At 41.2% G+C, this 18,328-nt stretch overlaps 1 protein-coding gene across 1 annotated transcript; it reads left to right on the top strand.

Moving 5' to 3' along the window:
• Positions 1-312: 312 nt before the first annotated feature.
• terb2 (telomere repeat binding bouquet formation protein 2) lies at positions 313-18,005 on the top strand. The gene is made up of 7 exons (XM_078429995.1): positions 313-389; positions 1,754-1,835; positions 5,676-5,815; positions 7,632-7,693; positions 10,793-10,902; positions 13,882-13,973; positions 17,720-18,005. The coding sequence occupies exons 1-7, from the start codon at positions 326-328 to the stop codon at positions 17,878-17,880; spliced, it is 711 nt and encodes a 236-aa protein (XP_078286121.1). The 5' UTR covers positions 313-325; the 3' UTR covers positions 17,881-18,005.
• Positions 18,006-18,328: the final 323 nt, after the last annotated feature.

Genomic DNA, 18,328 nt, shown 5'->3' with positions numbered 1-18,328 from the left:
CTTCATTCGTGGATAAATTCCAAAACACAACACCAAAATCTATCAATTATGTGCAAAATTAACTTGAAGTTTGATTGTAACTCTGAGTCCAGACATTCATTTTACATAGCTTCAAAGACAAAATGCTTAAATACTTTTCTTCAATGTGCTTAAGGTTATTGTTGTGCTTTGCTTCCTGTTCTGCCATTTAGTAACCAAAGGTGGAGGGCATGACTGGTTCTAGAGCATTTTGATTATAGAGTATTTGGCAGTATTATGTCCACTAACATATTGAAAAGTTCATCTTTTCTTTTGTTTCAGTGAACACTTGAATCCTCAAGATAAGATGCATCGGGACAAAAAAGCCTGGTTCTCCCAGAGTGTGACCAGACACATTTGTGATTTTTGGGGTATGCATGCATTGCAACCTTCATTCAAGATTGTAATTTAATTTTATTATTTTTTGATAAATGTAGATTTATCATTAGTTTTTAATCAATGACCTATTCACTTTGATTTCCTGGCTCATCCCATAGTTGACAATTTTAGATTAAGTAATGGGAAACATTAAAATTGTGTTGATATAGAGTCACAGAGTGATATAGTGTGGAAACAGGCCCTTTGGCCCAACTTGCCCACACCAGCCAGCTACACTGTCCCATCTGCCTGCATTTGGTCCATATCCCTCCAAACCTGTCCTATCCATGTACCTGCTTAACTGTTTCTTAAATGTTGGGATTGTCCCTGCCTCAACTACCTCCTCTGGCAGATTGTTCCATACACTCCCCACCCTTTGTGTGAAAATGTGTTATCACATTGAATGGTGGTGCTGGCTCGAAGGGCCGAATGGCCTACTCCTGCACCTATTGTCTATTGTCTAAAAAGTTACCCCTCAGATTCCTATTAAATCTTTTCCCCTTCATATTAAAAATGTAGATATAGATAACAGTAATAAAAGTCTCAGTAACCTTTAAATGATTAAATTATGGGGCAGTCACTTAAATGAATATAACTAGGTAGAATTTGGAATGATCACAGTTTGCTTTCCACTTTGTTAAATAAAGTACAATAGCAATGTGCCAGATGCAATGAAATATTTTTAATGCATGTTCATACAAATTATGATGAGTAATAGCTCAATGATAAAAAATTTGTCACCTTGAAATTGATTTTCAGTTAAAGTTAAATCTCCAATAAAGATGCTTTCTCCAGTATTTATGGCTTCTTGTAGCATAGTTCTGTGTCACATAATTGAATTGGAAGTTACTATTTTTAGACATAAGTATGGACACTTACACTGTAGAAAGAGGCCCTTCAGCCCATCATACACTTGCTACCTCTTTGAAACCTATTTACATTATGCCAAAACAATCAGAATTTGTTGCAGGTAGATACAAAATGCTGGCGTATTTTGGCAGCATCTCTGGAGAGAAGGAATGGGTGACATTTCAGGTCGAGACCCTTCTTCAGACTCATTCTCGACCCAAAACGTCACCCATTCCTTCTCTTCAGAGATGCTGCCTGTCCCGCTGAGTTACTCCAGCATTTTGTATCTACCTTCGATTTAAACCAGCATCTGCAGTTCTTTCCTACAGAATTTGTTCCAGTTTTGGTTGAGAAGGTGACTTTGTTAAATGTGTGTTGTACTAATAAGGTTTGAACACCTTTTAAATCCTATTTAAAAGCTTTAATAATTGCTTGTATTGTAGTGATTAGAATAAAAATATTCTTATTTGGTGATTTCAATACCTGGATTTTGTATTTCTTCCTGCAGTCAATGAAGGTGGGATTATTACAAATTGGTGTACGGCTGATTTCTTATTTAGTAATGATGCTTCTCATCCTGACACACAGAGGTATAACACATTGAATATCATTATTGTATTATAATATTAAATATTATCGATTATTAATTAATCACTAGTTCTTCAGTTAAGACCATAACATGTAGTTTATGGTGGTGTGACGTACAGAGATACTAAGTAGACCGGTCACCCTCACCCCTTGTTTGTCTTTTTTCCTGACCGTAACATAGTCAATTAGATGCCATTGCTTAGATTGTGTTGATTTAGATTTTTTAGCTTTAGAGATACAGCGCAGAAACAGGCCCTTCGGCCCACCGGGTCCGCGCCGCCCAGCGATCCCCGCACATTAACACTATCCAACACCCACTAGGGACAATTTTTACATTTGCCCAGCCAATTAACCTACATACCTGTACGTCTTTGGAGTGTGGGAGGAAACCGAAGATCTCGGAGAAAACCCACGCAGGTCACGGGGAGAACGTACAAACTCCGTACCGACGGCGCCCTTAGTCAGGATCGAACCTGAGTCTCCGGCGCTCCATTCGCTGTAAAGCAGCAACTCTACCGCTGCGCCACCGTGCCACCATTGATGATAGATGGCATCGTCTACGGTTAGCTCACGCATGTTGCACGGTCTGAGTAGCAGCAGGTCATTACTATTACACTTTCCAACTTCTCTTTTGCCCATGACTCCCTTCCAACTCTTGCATTGAAGAGTTCACAACTGCCTCCTCCCAGTGGCCAAAGAACAGGTTTCTGATTCTAGTGGCAGAATGGATATGATCTTCTCCATGCATTTACTTCAACAGTAATGCCTCCTCCAGTGCCATAGTGAGGCCCACCGGAAATTGGAGGAACAGCACCTCATATTCCGCCTGGGCAGCTTGCAGCTCAACGGTATAAACACCGACTTCTCCAACTTTAGATAGTCCCTCTCTTCCCCTCCCCCTTTCCAGATCTCCCTCTATCTTCCACCTATATCCTTCCTTTTCCCGCCCCCCTGACATCAGTCTGAAGAAGGGTTTCGACCCGAAACGTCACCCATTCCTTCTCTCCCGAGATGCTGCCTGACCTGCTGAGTTACTCCAGCATTTTGTGAATAAGCATCAACCATGATACATAGGAAGGATGTCGACAAAATGGAGAGGGTACAGATTTACTAGAATGTTGCCTGGGTTTCAGCACTTAAGCTACAGAGAGAGGTTGAACAGGTTGGGTCTTTATTCTTTGGAGCGTAGAAGGTTGAGGGGGGGACTTGATAGAGGTTTTTAAAATTTTGAGAGGGACGGATAGAGTTGACGTGGGTAGGCTTTTCCCTTTGAGAGTGGGGAAGATTCCAACAAGGGGACATAGCTTCAGAATTGAGGGACAAATGTTTAGGGGTAACATGAGGGGTAACTTCTTTACTCAGAGGGTGGTGGCTGTATGGAATGGGCTTCCGGTGGAAGTGGTGGAGGCAGGCTCGATTTTATTATTTAAGAGTAAATTGGATAGGTATATGGATAAGAGAGGATTAGAGGGTTATGGTCTGAGTGCAGGTAGATGAGACTAGGTCAGGGAGAGTGGTCGGCGTGGACTGGTAGGGCCGAACGGGCCTGTTTCCTTGCTGTAGTTGTTATATGGTTATATGGATATATAGTTTTCAAAAGCCCGACTCCAGCAGGAGAGACTGGAATATCCCTCCAAATTTTGTATCTATCGTACATATGCTTGATGATAGCAAACACGTCCTGACTTAACCACAGCAAACCCAAACTCACAGTAGACCCATACCATGCATCACAACACGTCTCATTCTCTTATTGCCATAAGGCTGCACCTCACTTCCAACAGCTTATTTGAGGACAAATGGGGGACTTGTCCACCTACAACACCACCACATCAGAGCTCAGCACATCCTAACAGTGTTAAACTGAATTACATATGTAACGAATTGCTTCTGTGTATGTTCAAATGTTGAGCTCCAAGACATCATTGACTCATTCACTAAATCTTTCACAAGAATGTGCCTTTATAGACAATGGACAATAGGTGCAGGAGTAGGCCATTCGGCCCTTCGAGCCAGCACCGCCATTCAATGTGATCATGGCTGATCATTCTCAATCAGTACCCCGTTCCTGCCTTCTCCCCATACCCCCTGACTTTGCTATCCTTAAGAGTATCTAGCTCTCCCTTGAATGCATTCAGAGAATTGGCCTCCACTGCCTCCTGAGGTAGAGAATTCCACAGATTCACAACTCTCTGACTGAAAAAGTTTTTCCTCATCTCAGTTCTAAATGGCCTACCCCTTATTCTTAAACTGTGGCCCCTTGTTCTGGACTCCCCCAACATTGGGAACATGTTTCCTGCCTCTAACGTGTCCAACCCCTTAATAATCTTATACGTTTCGATAAGATCTCCTCTCATCCTTCCAAATTCCATACTTATACTTAACATCTGCAAAACAAAGGTTCTCATCAACTGAGCCCAACAATACCGGGTTGTAATAAGTCCCTAGAAAATGTGGATCTTGGGAGCCACCTCTTAACAGCAGAGTCATATCGTATGGAAACAGGCCCTTCCGCCCAACTTGCCCACATCGACCAACATGTCCCATCTACACTAGTCCCACCTGCCTGCGTTTGGGCCATATCCCTCCAAACCTGTCCTATCCATGTACCTGTCCAAATGTCTCTTAAACGTTGCGATACTACTTATAATGAAATTCAGTATTGCCTTGGGAATGCTATCACAACCTTTGACTGCCTGAAAGAGCGCTCTTGAAAATCATGCGTTGAATATCAAAACAAAACTCATGGTCTTCTGGCCATCTGTGATACCCCACTCTCTGGTATGCTTGTGCAATGTGGACTACCCACAGCAGGTACCTCAATGTGTGGACCTCTCACAGCAGGTACCTCGATGTACTGAACAAGTGTCACTCAGGTTGTGTTTGCAAAGCCCTCCTGATCCAATAGACAATAGGTGCAGGGGTAGGCTATTCGGCCCTTCGAGACAGCACCGCCATTCAATGTGATCATGGCTGATCATTCTCAATCAGTACCCTGTTCCTGCCTTCTCCCCATACCCCCTGACTCTGTTATCCTTAAGAGCTCTATCTTGCTCTCTCTTGAAGGCATTCAGAGAATTGGCCTCCACTGCCTTCTGAGGCAGAGAATTCCACAGATTCACAACTCTCTGACTGAAAAAGTTTTTCCTCATCTCCGTTCTAAATGGCCTACCCCTTATTCTTAAACTGTGGCCCCTTGTTCTGGACTCCCCCAACACTGGGAACATGTTTCCTGCCTCTAACGTATCCAACCCCTCAATAATCTTACACGTTTCAATAAGATCCCCTCTCATCCTTCTAAATTCCAGTGTATACAAGCCTAGCCGCTCCAGTCTTTCAACATATGATAGTCCCGCCATTCCGGGAATTAACCTAGTAAACCTACGCTGCACGCTCTCAATAGCAAGAATATCCTTCCTCAAATTTGGAGACCAAAACTGCACACAGTACTCCAGGTGCGGTCTCACTAGGGCCCTGTACAACTGCAGAAGGACCTCTTTGTTCCTATACTCAACTCCTCTTGTTATGAAGGCCAACATTCCATTGGCTTTCTTCACTGCACAAATGCTTCTAGGATTTGTGAAGTAATATAGAGGTGCGCACGATGGAGATAATGTTAATATAAACTGTGTTAATGTACTGTTAACATATTCAATAATGTAGCCAATAATTGTTACTTTGGTATTTTTCAAAAGGAAAATTTTATACTGTAATCTATCTTAAATTCTAGTAAAAAAGCTTAAAATTTGTAGAATATTATCTAATTTGTTATTTATTTTTTGGCCTATCTTCAAGCTTGAATAGAAACGTCACCTTCATGTATTCTTTGTTTTATCTTTAAGGGTCTTTAAAAGTTCGGATTTTGCGGAGGACAAGGCTACCATATTTCATGCTAGTTATCTTATGGCATGCAAGGAGTCTGGGCTCAGGGACAGCGTTGCTATGGGCCATTTTCTGCTTCCTCCATCCTGTCTCCATGAAGGTTAGACATAACTTGATAAGAGGCATAATGAATCATATGGACGTTGATGTTATCAGATGGCAAAAGCCAATAACCATGATGGAAGTGAAATTGGAGAAATCATCACTTTGGTGACGTAAATATTTTAACATTCCTTCATCATTGTTGTAAATTTTCCATAACACAGAAGGACTGCAGCAATCCATGAAGGTAAACTCAGGCAATTAGAAGCATTAAACGTTGGTCTTGCTGGTGAGGCCCTTATGACCCAACGTGAATTAGATCATTACGTTTTATAACATAAAGCATATATAGTATATATACACACCGATCAGCCAAAACATTATGAAATGATGAGCCAAATCGTTATGACCACCTGCCTAATATGCTGTTGGTCCTCCGTGTGCAGCCCCATACGCAGCAGGGTGCGATGCACTGTGTATTGTGACACATTCCTCCCGTGACCACCATTAAAATCTTCTCCCACAGTAGACCCTCTGTCGGTTTGGACCAGATGGGATAGCCTTCGTTGCCCTCGCGCATCGATGAGCCTTGGGCGCCCAACAGCCTGTTGCCGGTTTGTGGTTTGTCCCTCCTCGGACCACTGTCGGTAGGTACTCACCACTGCTGACCGGGAGCACCCCACAAGCCTTGCTGTTTCAGAGATGCTCTGACCCAGTCGTCTGGCCATAACAATTTGGCCCTTGTCAAAGTTGCTCAGGTCTTTACTCCTTCCCATTTCTCCTGCATCCAACACATCAACACATTGAAAAGAACTGACTGTTCACTTGCTGCCTAATATATCCCACCCCTTGATAGTTGCCATTGTAACAAGATAATCAATGTTATTCACTTCACCTGTCAGTGGTCATAATGTTTTGGCTGATCGATATATTATATTACATATTACATATATATATATATATATCATATAGGATTTCATGCAAACTTTAATTTTACAATCTTTTTTCTGTCTTTTCTATATACCTCATTTCTTTGGCTAGAAGGAAATGTGCTTGATTTTTTTGAAATTGAAATTGTTTTCGTTTTCTGGCGTGAAATGTGACAACAACTGTTTCCAAATCATTTTCCATGCTTCTGCAGATTCAATTGGCCATGGTTTAAATTTACGCAAGAGCCTTCCTTGTGTGACTCTGGCATGATATCATTTTGCATGCTCTCACACCAGCTACTCACCATGCACTCAATGCCTGTCCTGAACTTCAGGCTGACTAGCTCCTCTATATTCACAAAATGCTGGAGTAACTCAGCAGGTCAGGCAGCATCTCAGGAGAGAAGGAATGGGTGACGTTTCGGGTCGAGACCCTTCTTCAGACTGATGTCAGGGGGCGGGACAAAGGAAGGATATAGGTGGAGACAGGAAGATAGAGGGAGAACTGGGAAGGGGGATGGGAAGAGAGGGACAGAGGACTCATCTATTGTATCCGCTGCTCTAGATGTCAACTTCTATACATCGGCGAAACCAAACGCAGCCTCGGCGATCGTTTCGCTCAACACCTTCGCTCAGTCCGCCTTAAACTCCCCCTTCCCAGTTCTCCATCTATCTTCCTGTCTCCACCTATATCCTTCCTTTGTCCCGCCCTCTGACATCAGTCTGAAGAAGGGTCTCCACCCGAAACGTCACCCATTCCTTCTCTCCTGAGACGCTGCCTGACCTGCTGAGTTACTCCAGCATTTTATGAATAAATACCTTCGATTTGTACCAGCATCTGCAGTTATTTTCCTACAGCTCCTCTATATTGATCTTTTCTATTATTTTAAATGCATTAATGCTTATGTTTTGGATGTATCATATGAATTCTGTTTCTTATTTAAGAAATTAGAGCAGCAATAGGCAGTTTCATTTGGGAGCAAGAAAGTGCTTTGCATATTCAGCAGGTGAGCTTATGTGCTTTCTATTTAGCTTTTATTCTTGGTGACATAATCATTTATTGGCGTATTTGGACAAAAATGTTTAATATTCCAAAAGATCTATGGTATGACAACTAAGATAGACGCCAAATGATGGAGTAGCTCAGCGGAACAGGCAGCATCTCTGGATAGAAGGAGTGGGTGGCGTTTCAGGTCGAGACCCTTCTTCAGACTGAGAGTCAGGGGAGAGGGAGACACGGAGATAAGGAAGTGTGTGAACAAGACATCAAAGGGGATGAGGGTCAAGGAAAATGTAGAATAGATCATTGTTAACTAGGAGAAGGTGACAACGAAGCATACAGAGATAAGATCTAATCAGGGGGACAGTCAGACTGGTTGGAGAACTAGGATGGGGAGGGATGGAGAGAGAGGAAAGCAAGGGTTACTTGAAGTTAGAGAAGTCAATATTCATACCGTTGGGGTGTAAGCTGCCCAAGCGAACTGGTTCTGTCTGAATACTGAGAACTGTTATTTAAAAACCGAATAAATAACATTTGGAATCTGGGTGCTGCTGGCAAAAGTTAGCATCTGCCCACAATTGGGTCGAGGTGAATCAAACAGTACCGTCGCTTATGGAAGGGCTGTTCAGAAGCCTGATAACAGAGGAGAGAAGCTATTCCTGAGTCTGGCGGTGCATGCTTTTAAGCTTCTGTGCCTTGTGGGAACAGGGAGAAGAAGGAATGACCAGGTTTGGGACAACTCTTTGATTATATTGCCTGTCTTCGCTGACCCTGATGAATCTGTCGTGCTGGACCTTTGGCAGATCAATCTGTCCATGGCAGCATCTATGGAAGTGACCATCACACTCTCCTTGTAGAGATAAGATTCTGTTCTCCCACCAAGGACTCCTTCCATCATGTGGTGTCGCAATACAAACGAGCTAAATATCTCTGGCAACTCAAAACCCGGCATCCACACTGTGGTCCAGACCATTAGCAGCAACAGAATTTTACCCTGCCTTCGTTGCCTTGTAAAACATATTTCAGTGATTACATGCAGCCAATAATATCTTCATTTTTTTTGGCAGCATTGGCTTGAAATCTAACTATAATACCTTGAATGAAAATCATAATCATTTCAAAAGCTGGAAAACTAAAATACAGCAAAACTCTGGTAAATGCTATCCTATTGCTCGGATATCCTATTCGGCATGTGGCACACCTGGTTCTGTTTTCTGTGCTGCCTTAATTTTCCTTTCTCTCTATAAATTCTGCAGACCTCGTTTCTCCCTTTAAATTCACCAGGGCTTCATTCCCATGCTACCTTTAAATTTCCTGGGCCACTGCTTCTATGCTCCCTTTCACCTCATTTGCACCCTGTTTCTCACAATATTTAAAAACTAACCTGGGCTCTTTGTTCCTTTTAGACTCGCTACAGTTTTACAGTTTAGTTTATTGTCACGTGTACCGAGCGAGGTACAGTGAAAAGCTTTTGTTGTGTGCTATCCAGTCAGCGGAAAGACACAAGGGCTCCATATTTTCTACATCTACTGCTTTTAAATCTCGTTTCCAGCATGTGCAGTATTTTGCTTTTCAACAACTGTAGATTTGCCAAAAGCAAAATCTTTTATTGTGATGTGGCAAAAACACCAGACGAATTTAGCATTTCTTTTCAGCCAGAATGAGGTTTAATTAAGTATGGGATTTGGAAACGATCTAAACATTACATGATGACAATCGAGCCATTTACAGTGTTTCGATTCATGATAAGGGAATAACGTTTAGTGCAAGGTAAAGCCAGCAGTCCGATCAAGGATAGTCCGAGGGTCACCGATGAGGTAGGTTATAGTTCAAGACTAGGCCCCATTCCTACATTCCTTTTAAACTCATTGAGACTGTTATAATCACTCGCATTGAGCTCACTGGATTGAGTTTCCTGAGCTCCCTTTAAACCAACGTCAGGAAAATTACTACACTATTGCATAATGTCTTAAATATATAAATTAAATGTGTGTTGGTGTTCTAATAATAATAATCAATAGCCTGGATAATTTGCTGTTCCAGCTCTAACAAAGTTCTAGTGATGCCAGAATATCGGAATTTCACCCTGAATCACATAGTTGATCAAACCTCATTCTGGCTGAAAAGAAATGCCAAATTCTTTTGGTGTTTTTGCCACATCACAATAAAAGATTTTGCTTTTGGCAAATCTACAGATGTTGAAAAGCAAAATACTGCACATGCTGGAAACGAGATTTAAAAGCAGAAGATATAGAAAACATGAAACCCTTTTGTGGAGATAAAAACAGAGTTAATGTTTTAAAGTAATGACCTTCTGTGCATTTCCAGAATTAAAAAAATGTAATCAGTTATTGTCCTTGATTTACATTGAAATTTTCCATGAACCCAATCTGGTCTCTTCAACGAACATTTCACTTTGCATTCTTTTATAAGTATTAAACAGTTTATATTTTCTGGCGTTAAATTTTTCATTAATGAACTGTGTTATAGTTCCTAATCCTTGTGCCTTTTTGCTCCATTAGTTATGCTTGTTCATCTTGCTAGATTAATGTACTGTAAATTTGCTTAGAACAGTTTTATATATGCTCAGAAACATATTTATTTTAAGGTACAAAACAGGAACATGGGGATTTGAAGATGCACATATTTTCGGCACAGTAATGACCATATATTAGTTCTATTCACAAAAATGCTGGAGTAACTCAGCAGGTCAGGCAGCATCTCGGGAGAGAAGGAATGGGCGATGTTTCGGGTCGAGACTTGCAGCCCAGTGGTATGAACATGGACTTCTCCAACTTTAGATAGTTCCTCTGTCCCTCTCTTCCCCTCCCCTTCCCAGATCTCCCACTGTCTTCCTGTCTCCACCTATATCCTTCCTTTGTCCTGCCCCCCTGACATCAGTCTGAAGAAGGGTCTCGACCCGAAACGTCGCCCATTCCTTCTCTCCCGAGATGCTGCCTGACCTGCTGAGTTACTCCAGCGTTTTGTGAATAAATACCTTCGATTTGTACCAGCATCTGCAGTTATTTTCTTATATATTAGTTCCAAATAGGTACTAATGCTGTAGGATTGTAACTATTTATTGATTTAATTTTTATTATAAAAGCCACACGAAGTTGCAGTTGCTTCAAAAGAGAAACAACGCGATGTGTGCCATGACCCAAAAAAGGGGAGAATAGAGCAGGTTGAAATGGAAGCACCCAATTATGGAGACAGGTTTGTTTCAGTTTGTTTCATTTTTATCTGTATCAGATGCACTTTTGTTACAAGATCTACCAATTTCTCTGATCATTCATTTTAACAAAACAAGCCCGCAGACATTGTATTTCACTGATGCATTCTAACACTTGTGATTTCCTCATGATACTTCAGTCGCAATTGCTCGATTTAATTTTTTTTTAAGTGAATGGATACATAGGTAAAGCTCCCATGATTTAGTTCCAGAGAACCAATATATCTTTTGGCTCTATTTGTTTGGACAGGCGATGGGGACAAATAGATTGCTACATTTAGAGTAACAAATGGAAGAGAAGGTGCAATTGTTAAACTCTGTATGGGTTACATAATGAACGGGTGCAGGAAGCTATTAATTTAACAGGGGTTATGGGGAGAAGGCAGGGGAATGGGGTTAGGAAGGAGAGATAGATCAGCCATGATTGAATGGCGGAGTAGACCTGATCGGCCGAATGGCCTAATTCTGCTCCTATCACTTAGGACCTTATGACCTTATGTAGCACTGTTTACTTCCATGCCAAAGGACTGAAAGGACAATTTGGATTGAGTTTATTGTGATCATGACCATTTCTGGATTCCCTCACTTCCTTCCAGAAATGTGACTGCCAATATCCTGCGAGAGTTGCTGGGGAAACTAAAGCATGTTGTTCTAGAATCTACTATTAGTCAGAGCAAAGACAACTGTGTTTTCACAGCCTCAAGCTAGATTGGCAACCTACCGAGGATAAAACTAATACTTGCCTTCAATGCTTTAGATCCCAACTCCCCCAATAGTATACAATATACAATATCCTTTATTGTCATTGTACAAGTACAACGAGGTTTTGAATGTCGCTTCTTTATCGATGCTATCAAATCAAATATATAAATAAATCACGGCGAAAATGAAAACAACAAAAAGGGGGGGGGGGAGGAAAAAGAAAAGGGGGGAATAAGATAAAGTGCAAAAAGAGGTTAATTGCGGGGTCAATTGTGCCAGATGACCCTGGGGGAAGAGACAGTTCATAGCGGGCTCTCAGCAGGACCGATTCAGAGCAGCTATTGCTCTAGGGATAAAGCTGTTCCTTAGTCTGGAGGTGCAGGCGTAGAAGGCTTTAACCTCCACACTAATATTCTCTTCTTTGACTCCTCTGATCAGCCGAAGAGCAATCGTCCATTCTCCCATTTTCTTGTGGATTCAATTTCCCACAAGCTGCCAACCCTTTGAAGCCCAAATTAGACCCAATCACCTAATCCCCTCAGGCCTCCGCTTACAGACCCTGATCTCACACACTTCGTCCCCTCCCATGCTCGTTCTGGTCTGATGCCCACTGGAACAAAATCACCGAAACACTTCCAGATTGCCATAGCCAGTAGTGTCTGATCACCTTCCCTCTCAGACTTCTTGTTGCGGCACAGTGGCGCAGCGGTAGAGTTGCTGCCTTACAGCGAATGCAGCGCCGGAGACCCATGTTCCATCCCAACTACAGGCGCTGTCTGTACAGAGTTTGTACGTTCTCCCCGTGACCTGAGTGGGTTTTCTCCGAGATCTTCGGTTTCCTCCCACACTCCAAAGATGTACAGGTATGAAGGTCAATTGGCTTGGTAAATGTAAAAATTGTCCCTAGTGGGTATAGGATAGTGTTAATGTGCGGGGATCGCTGGTCGGGCAGACCTGGTGGGCCGAAGGGCCTGCTTCCACGCAGAATCTCGAAACTAAACTTGGCCTTGGCTCAGAAAACCCATTTTCCTTCACACAATTCACAAATGTGCAGAGTAAGAAATTAATTTCTAACAGTTGTATCACACCCAGCATATCAATGAGTGCCTGCCAGCAATGCCAACAAAATATTTAGGTTGTGAGATCATGTCTGATTGCAATATCACTGTGGAAGTATATGGAGTAAAGGCAATGTACAAGGACTGCATTATTAACCCTGTATTTAAAAACTTGATAATATTCCTGTTTATTTAGAGTGGGCATGGTTTACATGCAGTACTGAATGGGCCTGTACCATGTATTTGAAATATTTCCTTTCTTTACTGATCTTGTAACTGATATATAGTCATGACCGGAAAGGCATTAAAATGTTCAATTTGTTTTTGCAACAAGTTAATTTAAAAAATGAATGGGGAACCTGTTTCCTTCCTGATCAATTATCTATGTGTCTAATTAAAACCCTGACTTAATAAAGTTCAATTGTTCCAAACATTAGATTCATTGAGTCAAATTGCAGTGGGATAATGAAGATTGTCCTGGAAATTGGCTTATAGTCAGGCAGTGAGGTCATTGCATGTTCTTAAGTTCATAAGCGATCAGAGCAGATTTAGGCCATTTGGCCCATCAGGTCTACTCCGTCATTCAATTATGGCTGGTCTATCTCTCCCTCTCAACCCCATTCTCCTGCCTTCTCCCCATAACCCCTGACAACAAGAATCTATCTATCTCTGCCTTAAAAATATCCATTGACGTGGCCTCCACAGCCATCTGTGGCAATGCGTTCCACAGATTCACCATATTCTGACTAAAGAAATTCCTCCTCATCTCCTTGCTAAAGGAACATCTTTTTATTCTGAGGCTATGACCTCTGGTCCTAGACTCTCCCAAAAGTGGAAACATCCTCCCAACATCCACTCTATCCAAGTCTGTGGTCATTTTCTAAAGAAGAGTCACCCAAAGTAAATTTAAGGTTAAAATTGACCTTAGCTACCCTTGAAGCATGTTTCCAGATGGACGTTTAGCACCCATTAGCACAAGAATTTCCGCTGCATTAAGATATTCTAATTGGCCTTTGGCATAGGCTTATGGTCAGCAGTCACAGTCCAATCATTCTGGTTCATGTTAACTGATACCAGTTGCCATTAACATGGAAACTTGCATGACTTGGGCCACTATTACATCTAAATGTCATAACTGGTGTTTTGATATTTCATGGATAATATCAAGCGTGGAAGTTACAGATGTTTTTCATATTTTTAAAGCAGAAACCAGCGTTTAGACATTGAGACACCATCATTTGAAGCTGCATCATGTCATGTTCAACAGATGTACCCTGTAAACAACATGGTCACCGGTAAGGATTTGAATTTGGTTACATTTACCTTTCTTCAATGCTTGTACAATGTTTTCATTTTGGCTAGTTCACAGAAGTCTGGTTTAGTGCCTCTTCTTGTGTGTTTGAGGTTTAAGCATTTGGGCAGTGTAATTATACAATACAAGAACGCACATGATTGTGATGTTTTAAGGGTTGTACACAAGAGTGCTGCATTTTTTGTTGAATGCACCATGAATTTTAGGGGCTGCAAAAGAGTCAATCACACCACTGAAGAAGTGCAGCTTTTCCCCCAATATGCAATCAACTATTAAACCAAAACCGGTTATCTAATCCATTTATCTCCCTGCTATTTATTGGACTTGATAAGTGCAGAGTGACTGCTGCATTTCCTTATAGTGGTTATTTTTTTAAACATTATTGATTTCTCTAATTTCAGGTAACCCCTGCATTCCCGCTCTCTCCGCCCCTCTCCCACTGTAGCTGGTTCCACTGTTCTCATCCATATATCCCTTTGTTATCATCTCTTCCGCAGCCAACAATGGACCATTGTGGGCTCCACCTTTCCTTGGTCATCGGTGCCGGCTCTGATTTGCTCTGAACCTTTTCATGACCTCTAGTTTCCCCTGACTCTCAGTCTGAAGAAGGGTCTCGACCCGAAACGTCACCCATTCCTTTTCTCCAGAGATGCTGCCTGACCCGCTGAGTTACTCCAGCATTTTGTTTCTATCTTCGGTATAAACCGGCATCTGCAGTTCCTTCCTTCAGATATTTTAAAAGTAGTTCCTGGGGATTTAAGTGTTTTAAAGTATTTAAACGGTGAAGGACGTAAATTGTAAATGTAATTGTCTCCTTTTAATTTCTCATTCTTTAACAGTTTTATGAAGCTGTTGGTTTGAAATGCATATATGGTGTACAGCATTCGGGATCACATGAAAAATTTCAGTTTTGCTGCACTTGCTAAGTTTGTCATAGTTGTTGAATAATATTGAGATAACAATGTTTAATGCTTTTTCTTTTATGACGAATTTGCATTAATATTCATTAGGGCAGAAATATGCTGCTGTTTATTTTCCACAGTAGCTAGATTTTCTTTGGACATTCTGTTCCATAACAAGGACTGAATCCCTCTTGAATATTTATCCAGTTTAAGCACATCAATGCTGTTTGCCTCATTTACTTCCACAGCAAGTCCAATATTCTAACCATTCTTCAATTACAGAAATTTCCCTTAACTTCACTCAGAGATGTCCTCGTGCTTTTTTTTCTGACGTATGTTTTATTTTGATTGTTACTGGTTACCATGTCTTTTTAGGTAGACACAAAATGCTGGAGTAACTCAGCGGGTCAGGCAGCATCTCAGGAGAGAAGGAATGGGTTGCGTCTTGGATCGAGACCCTTCTTCAGACTGATTGACACAAAATGCTGGAGTTTCGACCCAACCTTTGATTTAAACCAGTATCTGCAGTTTTTTTTCCTACCATATCTTTTTGTTCTGATCAGTATTACACTGATTCAATAATAACCAAGAATAGCTTCAGGTTCTGAAGAAGGGTCTTGACCCGAAACGTCACCCATTCCTTCTATCCAGAGATGTTGCCTGTCCCGCTGAATTACTCCAGCATTTTGTGTGTATCTTACAGTTAATAGAGTTCTAGTTGAGTGTGTTATCATTAGAGTAATTGACTAATAAGAAAAATTGTTTTGAGCGTTGTAAATCATTGAAGGTGACTGACAGAAATTAAATTTGTTTACTTAAGCTATTATTACACCATTTTTTAGAAGATGTAAAGAAAATGGAAAATGCTGTTATCACTGACCAGGTCAGGCAGTATCAATGATGAAAGAAAAATAAATAATGACTTAAGTGAAAGATCTTTTTATCAGAAATGGGAAAGAGAGAAAACAGGTTAGATATAATGTGTAGGAAGGGACTGCAGATGCTGGTTTACACTGAAGTATAAGAAAATAACTGCAGATGCTGGTACAAATCAAAGGTATTTATTCACAAAATGCTGGAGTAACTCAGCAGGTCAGGCAGCATCTCAGGAGAGAAGGAATGGGCGACGTTTCGGGTTGAGACCCTTCTTCAGACTGATGTCGGGGGGCAGGACAAAGGAAGGATATAGATGGAGACAGAAAGACAGTGGGAGATCTGGGAAGGGGGAGGGGAAGAGAGGGACAGAGGAACTATCTAAAGTTGGAGAAGTCAATGTTCATACCACTGGGCTGCAAGCTGCCCAGGCGAAATATGAGGTGCTGTTCCTCCAATTTCCGGTGGGACTCACTATGGTTTACACCGAAGATAGATACAAAATACTGGAGTAACTCAGTGGACAGGCAGCATCTCTGGAGAGAAGGAATAGGTGATGTTTTGGGTCTCTAACCAAAACGTCACCCAGTCCTTTTCTCCAGAGATGCTGCCTGTCCTGCTGAGTTTCTCCAGCATTTTGTGACTATCTACAAGTTAGATACAAGTTGTTGATTGAGTGGCATGGGAAGCATGAATGGATAGGATAAAGGGAATATCTCTGACAGGGTAGCACAGTGGTGCCGCTGGTGAAGGGTGGTTCAGTAATGCACTTCTGCCTCACAGTGCCGGAGAGCCAGGTTCGATCGTGACTTTTGGTGCTGACTGTGTGGAGTTTGCACATTCTCCCTCTGACGGCATGGGCTTCCTCCGGGGGCTCCAATTTCCTCCCACATTTCAAAGACGTGTGGGTTTGTAGATTAATTGGCCTCTGTAAACTTCCCTTAGTGTGTAGGGAGTGGGTGTGAAACTAGGATAACATTGAACAAGTGTCAATGGTTGATCGATGGTCGGCATGAACTCGGTGACCCAATGGGCCTGTTTCCATTCCGTATCAATCATTTAATTCAATCAATCTATCAAATTGATGAATGTTGATGGACCTCCAGAAATTTTAGAGATAAGTTGATTTTAATTTTCTAAGATTTCCAAAAAATAAAAAAATGTCATGCGATTGGAAAATGGATTGAATTTTAAAGATTCAAAAAGTAAAGTAGGAAAAACTACCGTTCAGTTTGGTTAATAATTATCATTGGGGAAATGGTTATCAGGGAAGATGTTAGAAGCTGTTAATAAAAATGCTATAACAGAGCTCTGAGTAAATTCACAGCAACCGGGCAAAGTCAACATGATTTTTGTAAAAGGGAAATCATGTTTGATCAGGGTTTGGAGTTCTTTGAACCACGGTGTACCATATTTGTACTATGCTTTCATTTTCCGTAAGGTTTTTGATGAGACGCAGTGCCCAGGGTTATTGAAGAAAATAAGTGTTCATGATGTACGAAGTACAGTGTTAATACAAGTGAACCCTGCTTTACTGTCTTTCGGGTAACAGAGATTTCCCCTTACATAATTCACAAATCACGAGCCAAAAATCTGAGATATGGAATAAAATTTGCTCACACAGCATTTATACCAAAATAAAAATAAGTCTATGCATTTCTTTCAACTTGCATTTCTTGGAGTCTGAGAAATGACATTATGAAAAATCAAGATACAAGCTTTCCCCCTAATATGGGCTTAGCCTGTATGCTTCAATCAATCTACCAAAACTGTTGTTCACTACTGTAAAATGACGAGCTGAGAAGTTATCACTTTAAACAAGCGATTTAAACAGTTTGCCCAAAAAGTATAAGTAGTTGATGAAATGCTCTACCTATATATATATTTTTTAAATGCTTTGTTGGCAAACTGTTTGGTTGCAACCGTAGTAATTTGTTTTGTTAATTCTGATTAGGTTTTATCTCTATTGATGAACTGAAGAAGTACTCAGGGAATTTAGACGACTTCATTCCCGGCTGCTCGCAATATTCAGTGTGTCGCGTTCAGAGAGAAAGGAACGTCTTCTCAGTTTTGAGATCCAAAAAACGGAATCCCGCCTTTATTCACACACATTAGCAAAGCTGAAATTAGCCTCGTTTGGAAGGATTTCAGTTCAGTTCTATGATGATTTAAGCCTTGACATAATGAGCTGTGATTCATTGACTGATGTCAGAAACGCAAAAATTAACCCAAATCTTTCTTTGCTGTGTAATTGAAGTTCTTGTATTTATATTTGTCTTCGGTGTTAAAAATAAAGTGTTCTCACATTACCTGAAATGCACAACTTCTTACTTTTTAATCTATATGCTAAAACTCTCGTTTGTTTGTTCCTGAACTACAGCCAAAGCGGTACACGATAGCGCGACAATTTTAGGCCCACCTTACTCACCGTCGTCCCTTTGGTGCTAATGGAAGAAATGTCATTGATATCGGTGTTATATTTTAAAAGTTATTCACATTTTAAAATTTAAATCTATCTCCTCGGGAGGGAGGGAGGGGAGGGGAGGATGGAGGATAAGGGGGG

This window comes from Rhinoraja longicauda, chromosome 38 (genome assembly GCF_053455715.1).
Source record: "Rhinoraja longicauda isolate Sanriku21f chromosome 38, sRhiLon1.1, whole genome shotgun sequence".
Taxonomy (NCBI): Eukaryota; Metazoa; Chordata; class Chondrichthyes; order Rajiformes; family Arhynchobatidae; genus Rhinoraja; species Rhinoraja longicauda.
Note: the sequence above shows the minus strand (reverse complement) of the source record. Positions and strands in the feature narration are given on the sequence as shown.